At 43.2% G+C, this 19384-nt stretch overlaps 1 protein-coding gene across 1 annotated transcript in view; it reads left to right on the plus strand.

Moving 5' to 3' along the window:
• Positions 1–4057, plus strand: part of CFAP47 (cilia and flagella associated protein 47) — a 1083264-nt gene extending 1079207 nt beyond the window's left edge. Inside the window, 1 exon segment of the mRNA XM_030202357.1 lies at positions 3567–4057. Within this exon segment, the coding sequence (XP_030058217.1) occupies positions 3567–3776 (210 nt within the window). The 3' untranslated portion in view covers positions 3777–4057.
• Positions 4058–19384: the final 15327 nt, after the last annotated feature.

The following is a 19384-nucleotide window of genomic DNA, read 5'->3' on the forward strand; positions in this document are numbered from 1 at the left end:
ATGCTTCCTCAGCTAAGCTGCAAAAGGAATGAGAGGCTTATCTGGAGAGGAAAGGGCAGTGATCAGGTAGAGGGTATGTGTCCAAGGTCCTTCTCTATCTAGAAGCCATTCCCTGATGATTTGTTCACTTTCAAAGCTCTTGTTCATGCCAGAGTATTGTAGCATGGAAAAATATCATCGGTGAGACTTTTGGTGTTGCAGACTACCTACGTTTTGAGGACATAAAAGCTATTGTGATTTCTGCAGCTGCAGATGGTCACTTTGAACTTTGTGTGTAATCTATTGCTGCAAAACTGATGGAAAGTGAACAATATCATAACATTCTGTCATCATAGGTTGGTGTCAGTGCTGTATATCCCCAGTAAAACGTCTTCCTGAAAAAAGCATTCGGAAAATATGAACTGCAGATGGTCTGGAGACATCCAGTGGTCAGAATCACACGGGTTGTGATGATTTTCTCATGTCTGTCATGTTCCCTCCTGGTAGAAGGCTCTAAAATCCTGACAGAAGTGGAGACTAGCCTTCTGACTAATTCAGGAACCGAGTCCTAGAACCATATATTCTCTGCAGGGTTAGGTCCTCCTCTGTTCCTTTTCTCTTCTACAAATCAGAGCCCACACCAACTACTGATCTTGTGAATTCATACTAGATAAGTGGATAAACTATCGACCACTAGTACACCAAATCAACAATGCATCCAGGCCCACACCAGTACTACAGCCCTCCTCCCCCTCCACACACACACACACACACACACACCGTACTGCTATGGATTTACAGCCTGCTTCACTGACACAGACTACTCAATAATTACTGTGGATTCTTTGATTCGTATTAGGTAAATGAGACCTTTATTAGAGGTGTTAAAATCTACAAGGATTAAGATATATAACTGAAAAGAAACAATACCTATAATCATTCTATCTATAATTAAACAAAACCTATCTATAAACAATCATTACATCACTACATCACTGGTCCCTACATCTAAGCAATGCTAAGAGTTCCTAGACCAGGAAAAGAAGCAATAAAACAATAATCACTGGTCCTTACATAATCCAGGCTCTTATCATCAGCTGGGGGGCCCTGTTCACAGCAAAAGCCAGGAGCTTCTTTGACCAGGATTTTTGGTTCTACGCGGTGCGTCCACCCGTAGATGAGCCTCCCACTTCACTGCCAGAGGCCCCCCTTTTTTATTAGGTTTAGAACTCATGTTCAGAGCTAAGGAAAATTACAGAATGCTTGAGAATTTCTCTGATTAGGTAAATAAGCCATACTATGGGAATGTGGTCACATGTTTCTCAGTCCAGGTGGCCAGTCTGAACTTGAAAACAGGCCCCATCTTTCCCTTCACATACCAAATTAATTAGAGCTGTGTCTTATCTTCTACATTCCAACTTATGTCCACCCAATCAAAGTTAAACGATCATTTTTAAACATAATTACTTCTAATCAAAAATACAGACCCTGAGTGCACTGGTCGGTCAAGGCAGAGTTGAAAAACAATCTTTAAAATTCACTTCCACTACACACACACACACACACACACACACACACACAACCGCAGAAGCATACCCGCAGTCACACACAAGCACACTTGCAGACACACACACAGAGGCAAGCACAACCTCACAACCACATCCGCAGACACACACACACAGGCAAGCACAACCTCACAGACACATCCACAGACACACACATACACAGGCAAGCACAACTGCACCCGGAGACACACACACACAGAGGCAAGCACAAGCACAACCGCACAAACACTCCTGCAGACACACACTCACAAGCACAACCAGACACCTGCAGACACACAGACACACTCACAAATACATACAGAGGCAAGCACAACCATACAAACACACCTGCTGACACATACACTCACACAGGCAAGCACAACCACACAAACACCTGCAGCCACACTCACATCCCCACAGACACACATAGCAAGAGCATGGTGGCAGCTAGACGTGCAGAAAAGAGCAAGTAAGCAAATTGTAGGAAAGTGAGGGCATGCCAGTAATTCACACAGGTGTGGTAGGATAAGGATGCGGACAATGTAAAGGTATGTACTCTGGAATAGACAAATACCACATCCAAACAGCTTTCTCTCTTGATATGTACTGATAGATAATAAAACCACGGTTTCTATAATGATACTAAGAGTTTATTTAAATAAAGAATGAGTATGTAACTGGAAGGAAACTGAAAGAATCAGAATATACAAATAATTTAGAAAGGTTGAGAATACAACAGAATGGAATAATATAACCATTCTTTAAATGCTAGTCATAGTTGGAATAAACACACAACTCCCTAAGACCAGAATAAGTGTTTCCTATTTGTACGGAGGTTGACTTATATGTGGAAAAGCAAATCCCTGCCTTCTGGGAAGAGCTGGAGCTGCTGGCAGTAGTCACCAGCAGGCTAGTTCTGGTGTGTTCCAACATAGATCAGCAGGTGATGAAAAATTGTAGAGTGCCTAGAAGGTCCCAAGATGCTAAATGCTCTGGTTATGAGGGTGCACTATCATTTGTGCCATTAGCAGCTAAGTGCTGTAGTTCTGGAGAGTGCCCATTTTATGTCATTTGTACCATCAGCAATGCCTCTGATGTTTTGATAAGATCCCAGAAGGTGCTTGGCTGTTCACCTTTATGTTATGGCTTGCAAAACCACAAGAATGTCTTTTTCCATTATTCCAGGTGCCTCCGCCACGCTGCCTGCCCTGCTTCCCCCTTCCTCATGCATGTGCTCAGTTTTAGTGAAATCGAGTATGCATGCAGTTCGCGCGTGTGTAATTTCACTTAAACTGAGCATGCGTGCTGAGGCAGGAAAGCAGGGCAGGCAGTACAGTAACGAGTATTGCCACAGGAAGCCTTCTGCTGGTGAGGCTTGGGGACCCCTCCCAGCCTAGGTATGTGGGGTTCCGGCGGAGGCAGGGACCTGCAGGGAGGAGGGGCAAAATGTGCCACCCCCACACCTTGGACTGAGCCCCCCCCCCCCCCCCCCCCAAATTGAGGTCTGGGCAAATCTCTCTTATCTGCACCCTTCTCCTCCACCGCTAACTCCAGACTCCGTTCCTTCTATCTTGCTGCACCATATGCCTGGAATAGACTTCATGAGCCGGTACGTCAAGCTCCATCTCTGGCCATCTTCAAATCTAGGCTAAAAACCCACCTCTTCGATGTTGCTTTTAGCTCCTAAACCTTCAACTGTCCCCTATCCCTGATATGTCCTGTCTGTCCTAACACTTATCCCTTACTTGTCCTGTCTGTCTGTCATAATTAGATTGTAAGCTCTATTGAGCAGGGACTGTCTCTCCATGTTCAAGTGTGAAGCGCTGCGTACGTCCGGTAGCGCTATAGAAATGATAAGTAGTAGTAGTAGTAGTATTTCTTAGCATTTAGCGTGTACTAAATCCATTAATGCACCTTAGTAAAAGGATCCCACATACCTTCCTAATTAGCAAATTGGTTTTATAAGTTCTTTTGTTTTTCTGTTTACTAGGCTTTGGAGTTTTATATCCAGCCTTTGCCATATTTCTACCTCTTTCTTTACAGACGCCTACGATGCAGTGGACTTATGAGATCAATGGCCTTCCTCCTTTAACTGTCCCACCCACCAACGTATTAGCAAAAACAGATTCCAGGGGTCACATGCGATCCACCACAGTTCACCAGCGTAACTTCATCCGGGAAAACATGAAGTTGATCACCACAGCGGTATCTTCCCCCATCAAAGGAGCTCCTCTGATCCTGAAAACAAAATAAGGTCACATGTAGATTTGCCTGAATTTTTATTGCTCACTTTTGCTACTTAACTGTATTTTGAATCAAACATTATGCTTGTATAATAAAGAAGAAATGCAGACTATCAAATCAAAGACCTTTTGTGCTCACTGGTTTTTGGTCCTCCAAAAGTTAGAATAGTCTGAAGTTTCCAAAAACTGCTACCTATGACCAATTCAGGTATTTTGGCATATTGCTAAGACATCACTTTAAGGAAAAGGCATTATAAAGTCAGCTTCATGGTATCATTACATTTATTCTCTCTTAGTTTAAAAAAAATCCCTTTTTATCAGACACCTCTGTATCTGACAAAGAGGACTCTGGTCCTTGAAAAAGCTCGTGTCTGAATAAACTGGTTAGTCTATAAGGAATCACCTGTCTCTGTCAGTTTTGTTGCTCTAGACCAGGCTTGTCCAACCTGCAGACTGCAGGCCAGAACTTGGACCACCAAATGCCTTCTCTTGGCCCACAGAAGCTCAGCAATTGTTTTTTTGGGGGGTGGGGGGGAACGAAGATTCTTGCCGTGGGATCCCTGCTTCCCTGAAGCAACTCATCCATCTGCGAAATTAAACCGAATGGCGCCAGAATTTCGGGGTGGTCTAGCAGTTTCAAGTCATGCGAGACTTCAAACAGTTAGACCAACCTGAATTTTCAGTACTGCACAGCTCAAGCTGGTGAATAAACAAGCCTCAGCGGAGAAGCAGGGATCCCGTAGCACAAAACAGCAACTGAAGAGAGGTGAGGGAGAAGAGTCTGGGTGAAAGCAGGAGAGGGGGTACATGAGAGAGAGAGAGACTGGGTGTAGGCTGGGGGATACATGAGAGAGAGAGAAAGGATGGGATGACGCATAGGACAGAGAAAGAGTGTGTGTTCACGTCTTGACCCTCCAAATCTTATGAAATATTAAATAAAAAAGGGTGGACAAGCCTGCCGTAGACTAACATGGTTACCCCTTTTAACGTTTTAAATGTTGGGAACATATTACTGTCTGGAACATAAGAGTTGCCATTGTTCTGTCCCCCGACAGCCTGGCACTAGTTATAATGTGACCCTGAAATGTGTTAATGCCTTCACTGCTATTCTTACTTCTAAAGATCTTTACTGCTGCAGTCTTCACTGCTAGGATATGTGTGTAAGCAATGCATTGTGTGTAATGTAGTTCACAGACAACGCAACCCCACTTGCTTGTCTGTATAAGATCCGTTACTACTGGTTGTGATGCTGCTTCGATCACTCCTCTGTCTCAGCCAAGCTTGGCTTCTTTGTTTACGTGCCAGCACTTCCTGGACATTCTTGCTATCTCTGTCCTGAGAGGTCAACCAGGTATGACCTTTTCCTCCAATCAGGGGCTGCCCCCTAGAGCCGCCCTTGCCACTCGAGGGCAGGCTTTGTCCCTATTGGCCTTTCTACTCTTTCTTCTCTGAGTCTGTAGGAGCTTCAAGCTCCGCCCCCCCCCCCCCCCCCCCCCCGTCCATGAGGAGGACAGTATTCATTTTGCTCCAGGACAAAGCAATGATCCTGTTGTAGCTCTGGAAAAGCACTAGTCTTTTCACCTTGATAATATCCTCCTAAAAGAGGGTACTGCACCCAAACACCTAACTCCGAGCTGCCTCTATCTGTGGAACTACTTTTCTTATCTCTGCAATGAGCTGATCCCACTTAAGCTTCTACCTTCTCTCCACTGACACAGCTCATGAAACTACAGGGTTCCTTTGTGCTTATGAACATCTAACTGTGAGTAATCATCTATGTTATTCAATAAAGGAACTTCAGAAAAGAACAAGAGATTTAGGTGTGTTGATGTGCTAGGGGTTTATACTTCAAGATATTGAGACTTATAGCTAAATAACTCTTAAGAAACAGCTATACAAGTCTTGAGAGACTTGACAGCCATACTGGGTCAGACCAATGGTCCATCTAGCCCAGAATCCTGTTTTCCAAACAGTGGCCAAGCCAGGTCACAAGTACCTGGCAGAAACCCAAATCGTGACAACACTCCATACTACAAATCCCAGAGCAAGCAGTTGCTTCCTATGTCTGTCTCAATAGACTTTTCCTCCAGGAATTTGTCCAAACCTTTTTTAAACCCAGATACACTAACCGCTGTAAACACATCCTCCGGCAAAAAGTTTAACTATTCTTTGAGTTAAGAAATATTTCCTTCTATTTGTTTTAAAAGTATTTCCAAATAACTTCCTCCAGTGTCCCCTAGTCTTTGTACTTTTGAACCTTTTCTAATTCCGCTTTATCTATTTTGAGATACGTCGACCAGAATTGAACGCAATACTCAAGGTGCGGACACACCATGGAGCAATACAAAGGCATAATAGTATTTTCGGTTTTATTCACCATCAATTTCCTAATAATTCCTAGCATCCTGTTTGTTTTTTTGGCCGCCGCCACACACTGAGCAGAAGATTTCAGCGTATTATCTACGATGACACCCAGATCTTTTTCTTGAACACTGACCCCCAAAGTGGACTGTAGCATCAGGTAACTACGATTGGACTTGCTCTCACTTGAGATAGAGTTATGGGGTCTGATATTCAGCTCTATTTAACCAACCAGGAACATCTTCAGGCCGGTTAAATAGCGCGTACCTGGCTAATTGGTAATAGTTAGCACTTACCCCACCGAATTCTTTATAGCACGCCTAGTGTTCCGCGCCGAAATCCAAGCGTATTCTATAACAATGTGCATAACTTAATTGGCTTAACAAGCCAATCAGTGTTAACAGTACTTAACAATGAATAATAAGCACTAATTGGAAATAATTAGAAATTACACGCACAATTCTGTAACGTACTGCGCCTAAATTTTAATGCGTGCAGGCAAAAAGGGGTGTGGTTATGGCGTTTCATTGGCATTCTAAAATTTACGCACATTGTTATAGAATACGGCCTTCTGCGCCTAAATCACATTTTTGTTGGTATAAATGGATGCACGTAGTTTTAGGCGCTAGGATATCAAAAAAGCGTATTCTATATACTACAACTAAATCTAGGCAGCACTTATAGAATGCGCTTAGATGGAAATGGTTTCCGTGCAGAATCTGGCCCTTAGCTACTATCCAATAATCATATATTCAAGCTCTGGCCGGCTAAGTTTAGTGGGCAAATTGTATCCAGGGCCGGTCTTAGGCTGAGGCGGCCGCATGGGGCCTCACGCTTAAGGGGGCCCCGTGCAGCGTGCCTCAACTCTGCCTCCTCTGCTCCATCCTGCTCCCGCACTGGCACTCACAGTCCGCTGCCAACCACCCGCAACCCAGACCCAGCCAGACTGCTCTGCTGCGCGTGAGCCGGCTGCTTGCCAGAGACTTGCAGCAGGCGGGCTGCAGCGCTCCCTGGCCCTGCTCGCTCAGTCGCCGCTCTGGACCGTACCTCTCCTCCTGAGTGAGTCCGCACCTCTGACCCCCCGGGCCGTGTGGCGTGATGGTCGCGACGCGTGCTGTGTGCATGAGCACCGCAGACTGTCTGCAGCAGAGCAGTAGATCTGTCCTGCTCAGTCCTCCTGAGTGACAGACAGTCCTGGTCTGCCATTGATGATGCGGCCCACCCCCACGACAACTTCCTTCTTCAAGGGCGGGCCGCGTGGGATGGGCAGAGAGAGTTCCAGTTTCAGCTTGAGCTTCCAGCTGCAGCCAGTCAGAGACAGAGTGACAGGCAGAGTCAGAGTCTTCTTGAGTCAGAGAGTTGTGGTATATATTTTAAAACAATTTTAATACCTTGGTGGTCTATATGTTTTTATATTGTACATTATATTTTACACATCACTTTATTTTATTGTATATCTTTTCATTTCATTTTTATTTTATTGCATATATCTATATTTGAAAGTACTGGATCTTTTCTTAATTAATATTTTTCCTTTATTCTCCTTTGTTATGAGAATTGGAACTACTAATTGTAGTGGACTTGAACTGAATAATTTCTGGGGAGGAGGGGATTCACGATAGCATTGTGCTTATTATTTCAATCAGTTTTTCTGTAAAAGTTTAGCTTCATTTGTCTTTATTTGAAATTTCATAAATAAAAAATGTTCTAAAAATTGAATAATCTTATCAATGGGGTGGAGCTAGGGTGGGGGCGGGGCTAGGGCGGGGGCTAGGATGGGGCCCCACCAAATTGGTCTGCACAGGGCCCCGCACTTGCTAAGACCGGCCCTGATTGGATCGCATAAATAGCAGTTCTATCTTTGCCCACTATTAACTTAACCAGCCAGCACTGAGTATTCACATAGCTGCTTAAATTAGCGCCGGCCAAAAGGGCCCTGGAAATTCAATGCCGGTCACTGGAAATTGCTCGGCATTGAATATCCAGGGTCAGCGGTGCCGGTGGCAGCTAACTTCACTGCCTGCCACTGGCTGAACCTCGGGAGGATTTCCCCTCTTCAATCTTAACTAAATCACAGGGTGTGCTGTGTCCTCTGACCTAGGTTGCAAGCTCTTAATTTTAAAGGTACCTGCTGTTCATGCTTTTTCTGGTAGCCAAGAGCAAATCTGCATTGGAAGTGACATTGTAACTATCATTACGCACACCCTGAATTGCTACCAGGAGAAAGATCACAGCAGGCCATATGTGATAGGATAAAGGAAATGAAGTCAGTCAAGCTTGTCTGCCAGCTCCCTGATGAGGTGACTCTGTCTCCCAGCATTGCCTGATTCCTAAAGTAGGTTTTCTGTAGGGTTGGAAGCATAGTTGAGGAAAATAACACAGAACTGTATTACAGTTGCCATTTTTGCACTGGTGTATCTGTTTCACAATCTTTTATGTAGACAGGTAGGCTTTTACCTAGAAAATGTATATTTATTTTTGGATTTAGCTCACAATGTTTTCAGTAGTAGCTCAAGGTGAGTTATATGCAGGTGCACTAAGTATATCCCTGTCCCTGGAGGGCTCACAGCCAGTTTGTACCTGGGACAATGGTAGTTTAAGTGGTTCACTCAAGATTTCAAGGCATAACGTCAGGATTTGAACAAGGTCTCCCTGCTTTTTAGCCAGGTGCTCTAACCAGTAGGTTACTCCTGCTCAGAAAAGGCCCCCTGAACTACTTCAAGTCCCTGATTGTCCAGTGGGGGCAATAGGGGCAGAAGGAAATCCCACTCGCTTATGCCTCTAGTGATAACCTCACGGTACTTCAGTGGAAGGGTAAATGGGTAGAGATCAGAAGGCTCTTGGACTCTTTTATCTGTTGTTTTGTTCTGTGTCTAATGCTGAAGATTAAATATGTTCCATTCTGTTCTGTCCTTGCAACGTATTGCTTGTACTATGCTTGACAGTTAGTTAAACCAGAGTATAGAATATCACTATGAGAAGACTCAGAACTCTTGAACCAATAGCTCATTTAATGTAATGTAACAATCAGACAAGGAAAAATAACTTATTCAGATGTGCGGGACAAGAGTTTTTCACTTGCAAACTAGGAGTCTGTTCTCAACCAGCAATCTCTCCATGCAAAAAGAAGCTGGGATGATTCCAGCAAAACACTGAGTAGTAATGCTGTTTACTTTTACGCTGATGAAATCTTAATAGTGTCACAGTAACTTCAAGAGGGTCCTACAGCAGAATACAGCACACAGGCAGTTACAGCTCACAGAGCAGATATGCTGCAGACTAACTCTTACAGACCTGATGGAGAGAGAACTGGGTGCAAGCTGCCCAGCATGCACAGAAGAACAAGGCAAGCCAACAGAAAGAGTCCCATAAGACACAGGGAGATGGACGTGAGCTCTGAAAAAGCCTATTACAGGGATTTGTAGTTCAAGGGCATTGTTAAGAAAATAGTTAAAGGTACAGGCAATGTAATTTGCTACAGACATTGCTTATTTTATATATATTATATATATACAGGGCTTTTTTGAGGGGGTACTTTGGGGTACTGAGTACCGGCACCTTTTCTATTGTCTGCTAAAATTGACCCATGGTCCCCAAGTTTTAATGAAAGAGCTCAGGCTCTACACACCAATTCTGCCTTGCATTAGATTCTGTGACTGGTTGCAGGGTCCTGGCTATTGTGGGGTGGGACCCCCAGTGATCACACCACCCCTGAAGGGTGGCCTGGCATTTGAGTACTGGCACCTTTTCCATTGTCTGCTAAAATTGACCCATGGTCCCCAAGTTTTAATGAAAGAGCCTCAGGCTCTACACACCAATTCTGCCTTGCATTAGATTCTGTGACTGGTTGCAGGGTCCTGGCTATTGTGGGGTGGGACCCCCAGTGATCACACCACCCCTGAAGGGTGGCCTGGCATTTGAGTACTGGCTCCTTTTTCACTAGAAAACATGCACTGTATATATATATATATATAAACACCAAGCAGCCTGCCCCCATGGGGGCAGAACACATTTGTTGCTCTTCAGAATAGTAGTGAAATCCATTTTTTAAAGTAAATCATAAAAGCAGAGGACTGAGTTTATGATGTAATCCTTAGAGCAAATGCCACATTTTTCAAGCAATTTCGCTCCTATAGAATGGTGACCTTGCTATCTCTCACTCGCTTGTGTATCAGATCAGTGATTACGCTGGTCCCTAAACACTTTCAAAATGAAGCACTGAGGAAAAAAAATTGAAATGAATAATATTAAATTGGTTTTCAATCTATCACACTCCAATCCTTAAGTTTTGCCAGATCTCTTAGAGCATGTAACAGACACTTCAACTATTGTAATTCCATTTTGTGAAGTAAAGCCCTGTCCAGGCTAAAGCACTTTGGTAGTTTAGATTCTAAAAGGCAGCAAAAAGCTGCCTGAGGTTTTGCAAGAGCATCCATTTATATGTGCATCAAAAAGCATTTTATTATCAAAAACTTTATTCTGTCAGAAGCTAAGAAAAGAGTGCTATCACCTGTATTTTAAAGCCTGTTATGGAGCTATTTAGCCATTCAATAGACAAATTCAGAGTGTTTATTTTTTTTTTTTTAAGCTGATAAAATTGTAAGAGACTCTGCATTTGCTGCCTTGCTTTTGTCAATTTTAAATTGTATTGCAAACTGCTTTGAGCTTTGATATGTTTTCTAAAGGCGGTATATCGAATTTTACATAAACCATAAAAGGAGGTTCCAGTCCCATTGAGCTTACAAAGAACTGAGTATTAACCTTAGCAAGTTCTGGAGTTTTCTTGGCTGGACTAAAAGCAGAGACGCAACCTTTGCTGATTTCCTTGAGGCACAGCCTGATTTGTAAGCCCTCGAGGCATTCACATCAATAGCTGAGCGGTCTAGGGATCCCATTAGCACCCCACTACAACACCCAGTTCTATGTGCAGGTACTTTCTCTGTCCCTAGAGGGCTCACAATCTTAAGTATTTGTACCTGGGGTAATGGAGGGTTGAGTGACTTGCCCAAGGTCACAAGAAGCTGTAGGGGGAATTAAACCCAGATTACCAGGATCAAAGCCCACTGCACTAACTATTAAGCCACTCCTCCACCACAAGACAGAAGGCCATGTCAAACCTTATCATTCCTAGAGACAGAAATTACTACTACTACTACTATTTAGCATTTCTATAGCGCTACAAGGCATACGCAGCGCTGCACAAACATAGAAGAAAGACAGTCCCTGCTCAAAGAGCTTACAATCTAATAGACAAAAAATAAATAAAGTAAGCAAATCAAATCAATTAATGTGAACGGGAAGGAAGAGAGGAGGGTAGGTGGAGGCGAGTTGTTACAAGTGGTTACGAGTCAAAAGCAATGTTAAAGAGGTGGGCTTTCAGTCTAGATTTAAAGGTGGCCAAGGATGGGGCAAGACGTAGGGTGCAGCGAGACAGAAGGCGCGAAGTCTGGAGTTGGCAGTAGTGGAGAAGGGAACAGATAAGAAGGATTTATCCATGGAGCGGAGTGCACTGGAAGGGGTGTAGGGAAGGACGAGTGTGGAGAGATACTAGGGAGCAGCAGAGTGAGTACATTTATAGGTTAGTAGAAGAAGTTTGAACAGGATGCGAAAACGGATAGGGAGCCAGTGAAGGGTCTTGAGGAGAGGGGTAGTATGAGTAAAGCGACCCTGGCGGAAGATGAGACGGGCAGCAGAGTTTTGAACCGACTGGAGAGGGGAGAGGTGACTAACTGGGAGGCCAGCAAGAAGCAGATTGCAGTAGTCTAAACGAGAGGTGACAAGGGTGTGGATGAGGGTTTTGGTAGAGTGCTCGGAAAGAAAGGGGCGGATTTTATGGATGTTGTAAAGAAAGAAACGACAGATCTTGGCAATCTGCTGGATATGAGCAGAAAAGGAGAGAGAAGAGTCAAAGATGACCCCAAGGTTTTGAGCTGAGGAGACAGGGAGAATGAGAGAGCCATCAACAGAAATAGAAAACGGGGGGAGCGGGGAGGTGGGTTTGGGGGGGAAAATGAGAAGCTCGGTTTGGTCATATTTAATTTCAGGTGGCGTTGAGACATCCAGACAGCAATGTCAGACAAGCACGCTGAAACTTTGGTTTGGATGCAAGGTGAGATATCAGGGGTACAAAAGGTAGATTTGGGAGTCATCAGCATAGAGATGGTAGGAAAAGCCATGGGATGAGATTAATGAACCAAGGGAAGAAGTGTAGATAGAAAAGAGGAGGGGACCAAGAACAGAACCCTGAGGTACGCCAACAGGCAGAGGGATAGAAGTAGAAGAGGATCCACCAGAGTGAACACTAAAGGTGCGGAGGGAGAGGTAGGAAGAGAACCAGGAAAGGACAGAGCCCTGGAATCCAAGTGAGGACAGGGTATCGAGAGGGTATGCAAATATGACACCCATCTCCAAATTGAAAACTCTGATAGAACTTATCAACACCACAGTTTCAGCTCCGAAAGTAACACTGAAGCACATGCAATTAAAGGCCACTTTAATTTTGCCTATAAAATAATATCTATGTGTAGATATTTCACGCGGAGGATAGCAAGGGCAACATCTGGCATTAAAAGAAGCCACCCCTTCATCAGAATCACTATACAGTTGAGGGAGACAAAGCCAACATGGATTTAGTGAAGGGAAATCTTGCCTCACCGATTTATTACATTTCTTTGAAGGGGGTGAACAAACATGTGGATAAAGGCGAGCCCTATTGTGTATCTGGATTTTCAAAAGGCGTTTGACAAAGTACCTCATGAAAGACTCCAGAGGAAATTGGAGAGTCAGGATAGGAGGTAGTGGTCTATTGTGGATTAAAAACTAGTTAAAGGATAGAAAACAGAGAGTAGGGTTAAACGGTCAGTATTCTCAGTGGAGAAGGGTAGGTAGTGGGGTTCCTCAGGAGTCTGTGCTGGGACCGCTGCTTTTTAACATATTTATAAATGACCTAGAGATGGGAGTAACTAGTCAGGTAATATGCTGTCGACACAACGTTATTCAATGTTGTTAAATCGTGAGAGGATTGTGAAAAATTACAAGAGGACCTTACGAGACTGAGAGATTGGGCGTCTAAATGGCAGATGACGTTTAATGTGAGCAAGTGCAAAGTGATCCATGTGGGAAAGAGGAACCCGAACTATAGGTATGTAATGCAAGGTTCCACTTTAGGAGTCACCGACCAAGAAAGGGATCTCGTTGTCGTTGTTGATGAAACGTTGACACCTTCTGCTCAGTGTGCTGCGGTGGCTAAGAAAGCAATTAGAATGTTAGGTATTATTTGGAAAGGAATGAAAAACAAAAGTGAAGACATTATAATGCCTTTGTATCGGTCCATGGTGTGACCACACCTCGAATATTGTGTTCAATTCTGGTTGCCGCATCTCAAAAAACATGTGGAGGAGCATAATCGAAAGGGATGCCGAAGTTTTGCTGAGGACGTCGTCGCAAAATGTCCCGGTGGAGGGGCAGGGAAACCCGTATTATCGAAACAAGATGGACATCCATCTTTCATTTTGATAATACCGTCGGGAACGCCCAATCTTGACATTTAGGTCGTCCTTAGAGATGATCGTCCCTAGAATTGGTCGTTTCTGATTTTCGGCGATAATGGAAACCAAGGACGCCCATCTCAGAAATGACCAAATCCAAGCCCTTTGGTCATGGGAGGAGCCAGTATTCGTAGTGTACTGCCCCCCTGACATGCTAGGACACCAACTGGGCACCCTAGGGGGCACTGCAGTGGACTTCAGAAATTGCTCCCAGGTACATAGCTCCCTTACCGTGTGTGCTGAGCCCCCCAAATGCCCCCCAAAACCCAGTACCCACAACTGTACACCACTACCATAGCCCTTACGGATGAAGGGGGCACCTAGATGTGGGTACAGTGGGTTTCTGGTGGGTTTTGGAGGGCTGACATTTACCACCTCAAGTGTAACAGGTAGGAGGGGATGGGCCTGGGTCCGCTTGCCTGAAGTGCACTGCACCCACTAAAACTGCTCCAGGGACCTGCATACTGCTGTGATGGACCTGAGTATGACATTTGAGGCTGGCACAAAATATTTTTAAAGATGTTTTTTGAGGGTGGGAGGGGGTTAGTGACCATTGGGGGAGTAAGAGGAAGTGATCCTCGATTCTCTCTGGTGGTCATCTGGTCAGTTCGGCACCTTTTTGTGGCTTGGTCATAAGAAAAACAGGACCAGGTAAAGTTGTCCAAGTGCTCGTCAGGGACGCCCTTTTTTTCCATTATGGGTCGAGGATGCCCATGTTTTAGGCACGCCCAAGTCCCGCCTTCACTACACCTCCGACATGCCCCCGTGAACTTTGGTCGTCCCCACGACAGAAAGCAGTTGGGGATGCCCAAAATTGGCTTTTGATTATGCCGATTTGGGCGACCCTGTGAGAAGGACGCCCATCTTCCGCTTTGTGTCAAAAGATGGGTGTCCTTCTCTTTCGAAAATGAGCCTGATAGTGGAATTAGAAAAGGTACAGAGAAGGGCGACAAAAATGATAAGGGTGATGGGACGACTTCCCTATGAGGAAAGGCTGAAGCGTCTAGGGCTCTTCAGCTTAGAGAAGAGATGACTGAGGGGAGATATGATAGAGGTCTATAAAATAATGAGTGGAGTAGAATGGGTAGACGTGAATCGTTTGTTTACTCTTTCCAAAAATACTAGGACTAGGGGACATGCGATGAAGCTACAAAGTAGTAAATTTAATACAAACCGGAGAAAATATTTCTTCACTCAACGTGTATTTAAACTCTGGAATTCTTTGCCAGAGAATGTGTTAAAGGTGGTTAGCTTAGCGGGGTTTAAAAAAGGTCCGGATGGCTTCCTAAAGGAAAAGTCCGTAAACCATTATTAAGTTGACTTGGGGAAAATCTACTGCTATTTCTGGGATAAGCAGCATAAAATGTATTGAGCTTTTTTGGGATCTTGCCAGGTATTTGTGACTGGATTGGCCACTGTTGGCACCAGGATGCTGGGCTTGATGGGCCTTTGGTCTATCCCAGTATGGCAATACTTAAGTACTTATGTAACCTTTCATTTTTTTTGTAGTGTAGCCTGGGAATATAAATTACTTTCTATTTTCTTGAGACAATCACTTGGCCCGTGTCCTGAATGAGGAGACCCTCCTTCTCTCCTTCTTCCCATCCTTCATCAGAGCTCTTTGGGGCAGTCAGTACCATCTTATCCTTTGCTCAGTATATACAGCTGGCAGAATAGCAGATAGAATATTTATTTATTAGGATTTATTTACCGCCTTTTTGAAGGAATTCATTCAAGGCAGTGTACAATTAGGAATTATTAGGAAAGCAATATAGAATAAAAGATTATCATAATCTGTATTGTTCCATTATAATTATTCCCCCCCCCCCCCCCCATCAGTTCTTGGTCTGCTGGTTGGGTTCTTCACCAGAACTTATGTCCTGGATTTGCCCAGAGAGAAATCCAAAACATAAGCTCTTTTTTTCTCCTGAATCTATGGTTTTAAAAACAAAAAGGTCATTATAATGTAAAAATCAGAGTCTGCGTGGGTTCATTTCCAGCACTAAACAGGATTATCGCCTTATTCCTCAACACTGGAACCAAACCTCCCCCTGTGATGCAGAAAGTTTATCATTCTTAAAACGTTTAAATGTGTGCTTAGCAATTCCAAAATGTCCTTGTATTTTATTTCCATAAAGATGAACAGGAAGTGTCATTTATTTTTCCAAAGAACTTGCAGAAAAGTTTCTAATAAAGGGCTTTAAAAATGGTTTTATATTAAAATATTTCCATTGCATTTTAACTTTTCAACACATTCTCTACTTCGAAAATGTGAATCATATTTCTTTTCCTTGCGTTTATGAACTAGTTGCTTTTCTGTAATGATTTCAGTAATGGGTCATTTAGTCAGAGGCAGGCATTAATCACATTTGCATAAGTCATTTATAATTCTTACTGATAAGTTACTGTCATTAAGTCTAACACAGTTAAATAATTAGGCATATTTTGCGTGATTGGGAGTGTTTGTGAAAGAACCACATTAATTTCTGTAAAGATGAATGTTTCAGGACATTTTGCCCTTATTGTATCAACTCACAATGTCTCAGCTGAAACGTTTATTACACTTCTATGAACAGAAATAAAGTTTAACAAAAATTATTATATCAAGTTAATACTTTTCTATCCTTTTCGACCCAAGAGATGTTAGAAAGATTAAGATTGTCTGTCCATCCATCTATCTGGCTGATAGTTCAGAAGGGGACTAAATGTGACATGGGTGAAAATCTGTGAAAAGACAGTTTGAATTTGAAAATGACCCAGATTGGACTGGGGGTTCCAGAGAAAGAAGCTCCCTCAAGAAATGGCCCGATGGCATTTCTATGGGAGAAGAAATTCTGACTTCTGCGGCATAGAAACTTTGATTTGGTGGAACACAGAAGTTGGGGAAATTGCTCTTTTCAACTGTATCTTGGATGTGAAGCGTCTGTTCACGCTTTCCAAAAATACTAGGACTGGGGGCATGCGATGAAACTACAGCGTAGTAAATTTAAAACAAATCAGAGAAAATTTTTCTTCACCTAACGCGTAATTAAACTCTGGAATTCGTTGCCGGAGAACGTGGTGAAGGCGGTTAGCTTGGCAGAGTTTAAAAAGGGGTTAGACGGTTTCCTAAAGGACAAGTCCATAAACCGCTACTAAATGGACTTGGGAAAAATCCACAATTCCGGGAATAACATTTATAGAATGTTTGTACATTTGGGAAGCTTGCCTGGATTGGCCGCTGTCGTGGACAGGGTGCTGGGCTTGATGGACCCTTGTTCTTTTCCCAATGTGGCATTACTTATGTACTTATTCACACTTATACACATAAACATACCATAGAGAAATAAGCAAGCAGCATACATAGAGATGCAATATGGATACACACACACACACACACACACACACACACATATACACACACAGATAAACACACATAAAACACAGATACAGATACAACATGGATACACAGACGCAACCCAGATACGCACACACATAGGGTCTGGAAAAACTCCATAAGGATATACTCTGCATTCTTTCCATACTGTAGCTCCCCCTCCCCTCCCATCCCTTCCCCTCCCCCTAAACATACACACACAGGTTTTCAACATCCTTATCCATGATGGCTGCCTTTTACAACAAAGAAAATGAAATATACATCTGAATCACTAAATTTTAATGTGAGAACAACTGGCTGAACCTTACAGATTTCTTAATGGCCGAGTAGAGAGGTGTGGTAGCTATGTTAATCCACTTTTAAAAGTAATCAATAGAAATAAAACAAAATAAAACATGGAAAAGAAAATAAGGTGATACCTTTTTTATTGGACATAACTTAATACATTTCTTGATTAGCTTTTGAAGGTTGCCCTTCTTCATCAGATCGGAAATAAGCAAATGTTGGTAGATGACAGTATATATAAGTGAAACATCAAAGCATTTCAGTGACAGTCTAACAGGATGGGGGTGGATGGGTGAGAGACAGGTAGATATGCATGGAGACAAACAGAGCATTACAACTTTATGGTTTATAATGGGCTAGAAAACCCAGATCTTTGTTAAGTCCTGTCTGGTGGGTGTCAAAATATTTAATCATTCTGACTTCAAAGGTCTTACGTTCCTGAATTGTTTTAAAGTTACCTTTCAGGATTCTTACTATGAAATCACTGGTACAGTGTTCTGGTTTTGTAAAGTGCTACCCCACAGGCGTGGCATCCTGGCTGGCATTGGCATTTTTCATGTGATGTCTATGTAAATTAAATCTTGTTTTTAGCATCTGGCTGTTTCTCCAATATAGCATCCTTCCTCACATTTTTTACACTGAATGATGTAAACCACATTGGAAGATGAGCATGTAAAGGATTCCTTTATGTTGAATATTTTTCCTTTGTACATGACCGTGGGGTCCTGTGAAATGTTTTGGCACAGTTTGCAGCTGGATATATTGTAAGGATGTGTGCCATTCTTTTCTTTTTTGAGTCTGTGTTGGGAGCTTACTTCTAATTAGCTTGTGTTTTAAGTTGGGTGGCTGTCGGAAAGCCAGCATTGGTGGGGATGGGAATATCTCTTTCAGTAATTCATCCTCCTGGAGTAGAGGCTGCAGATCCTTTATGATTTTTCTTAATTTTTCCAGCTCTGGGTTGTATGTCACTATAAGGGGGATTCTGTCTGTGGCTTTTTTTTTGTTTGTACTGTAGCAGATTTTCCCTGGGTGTTTTGAGGGAGGAGGCAATATTCTTGGAGATTATTTTGGGGTTGTAGCCTTTCTGTTCGAAGGATGCAGTCAGGATTTCAATGTGTCTGTCTCTGTCCTCTGGGTCAGAGCAGATATGGTGGTATCTTGGCTGTAAATAATGGATCTTTTTGTATGTGTGTATGTGAGAAATCAGACACATGCCTACAGCTCTGATGTTAAAGGAGGCCATACAGATGTGATGAGGACTCAAGGAGACTAAGATTGCCAACTGTCAGTGGCGTTCCTAGGGGGGGGGCGGTGGGTGCGGTCCGCCCCGGGTGCACGCCGCTGGGGGGGGGGGGTGCTGCGCGCTTGTCCTTCGTTTGTTCCATGCTCCCTCTGCCCCGGAATTGCTCACCACCACTGGCTGAATTTGGGGGGATTTTAAAAACTGTGTACTCTTTGGAAAGAGTGTGTTCAATGTCGATATAGCACATACTATTTGCAAAGAGTGAACAGTCTTTCAAATAGTGCAACCTATTTTTACATAATGCTCACTATTTCTGAGGAGTAAGCACTAATTATGACAGAATTCGTTGCTAGAGAATGTGCTAAAAGCAATTAGATTAGCAGGGTTTAAAAACGTTTTGGGCTAACTTCCTAAAAGAAAAGTTCATAAGCCATTATTAAGATGGACTTGGGGAAAACCCACTGCTTATTTCTGGGATAAGCAGCATAAAATGTATTGTACTTTTGGGGGGATCTTGCCAGGTATTTGTGACCTGGAATGGCCACTGTTGGAAACAGGATGCTGGGCTTGATGGACCTTCAGTCTGTCCCGGTATGGCAATTCTCATGGTCTTATGTTCAGAAAAAAGACTAAATTGTCCCTGTTGTTTTGAGAAAAAAAATGACATGGCAAATGTTATTGACATTTTCCATGTTGTGTCAAATGATGTTACACACACACACACATGTAAAGGAGTTGGAAGGAATTCCATGGATTATGCTACTTGTTACTTGATACACTGTTTGACTATCACTCTCGGGACATTA

Source organism: Microcaecilia unicolor, chromosome 4 (assembly GCF_901765095.1).
Source record: "Microcaecilia unicolor chromosome 4, aMicUni1.1, whole genome shotgun sequence".
Taxonomy (NCBI): Eukaryota; Metazoa; Chordata; class Amphibia; order Gymnophiona; family Siphonopidae; genus Microcaecilia; species Microcaecilia unicolor.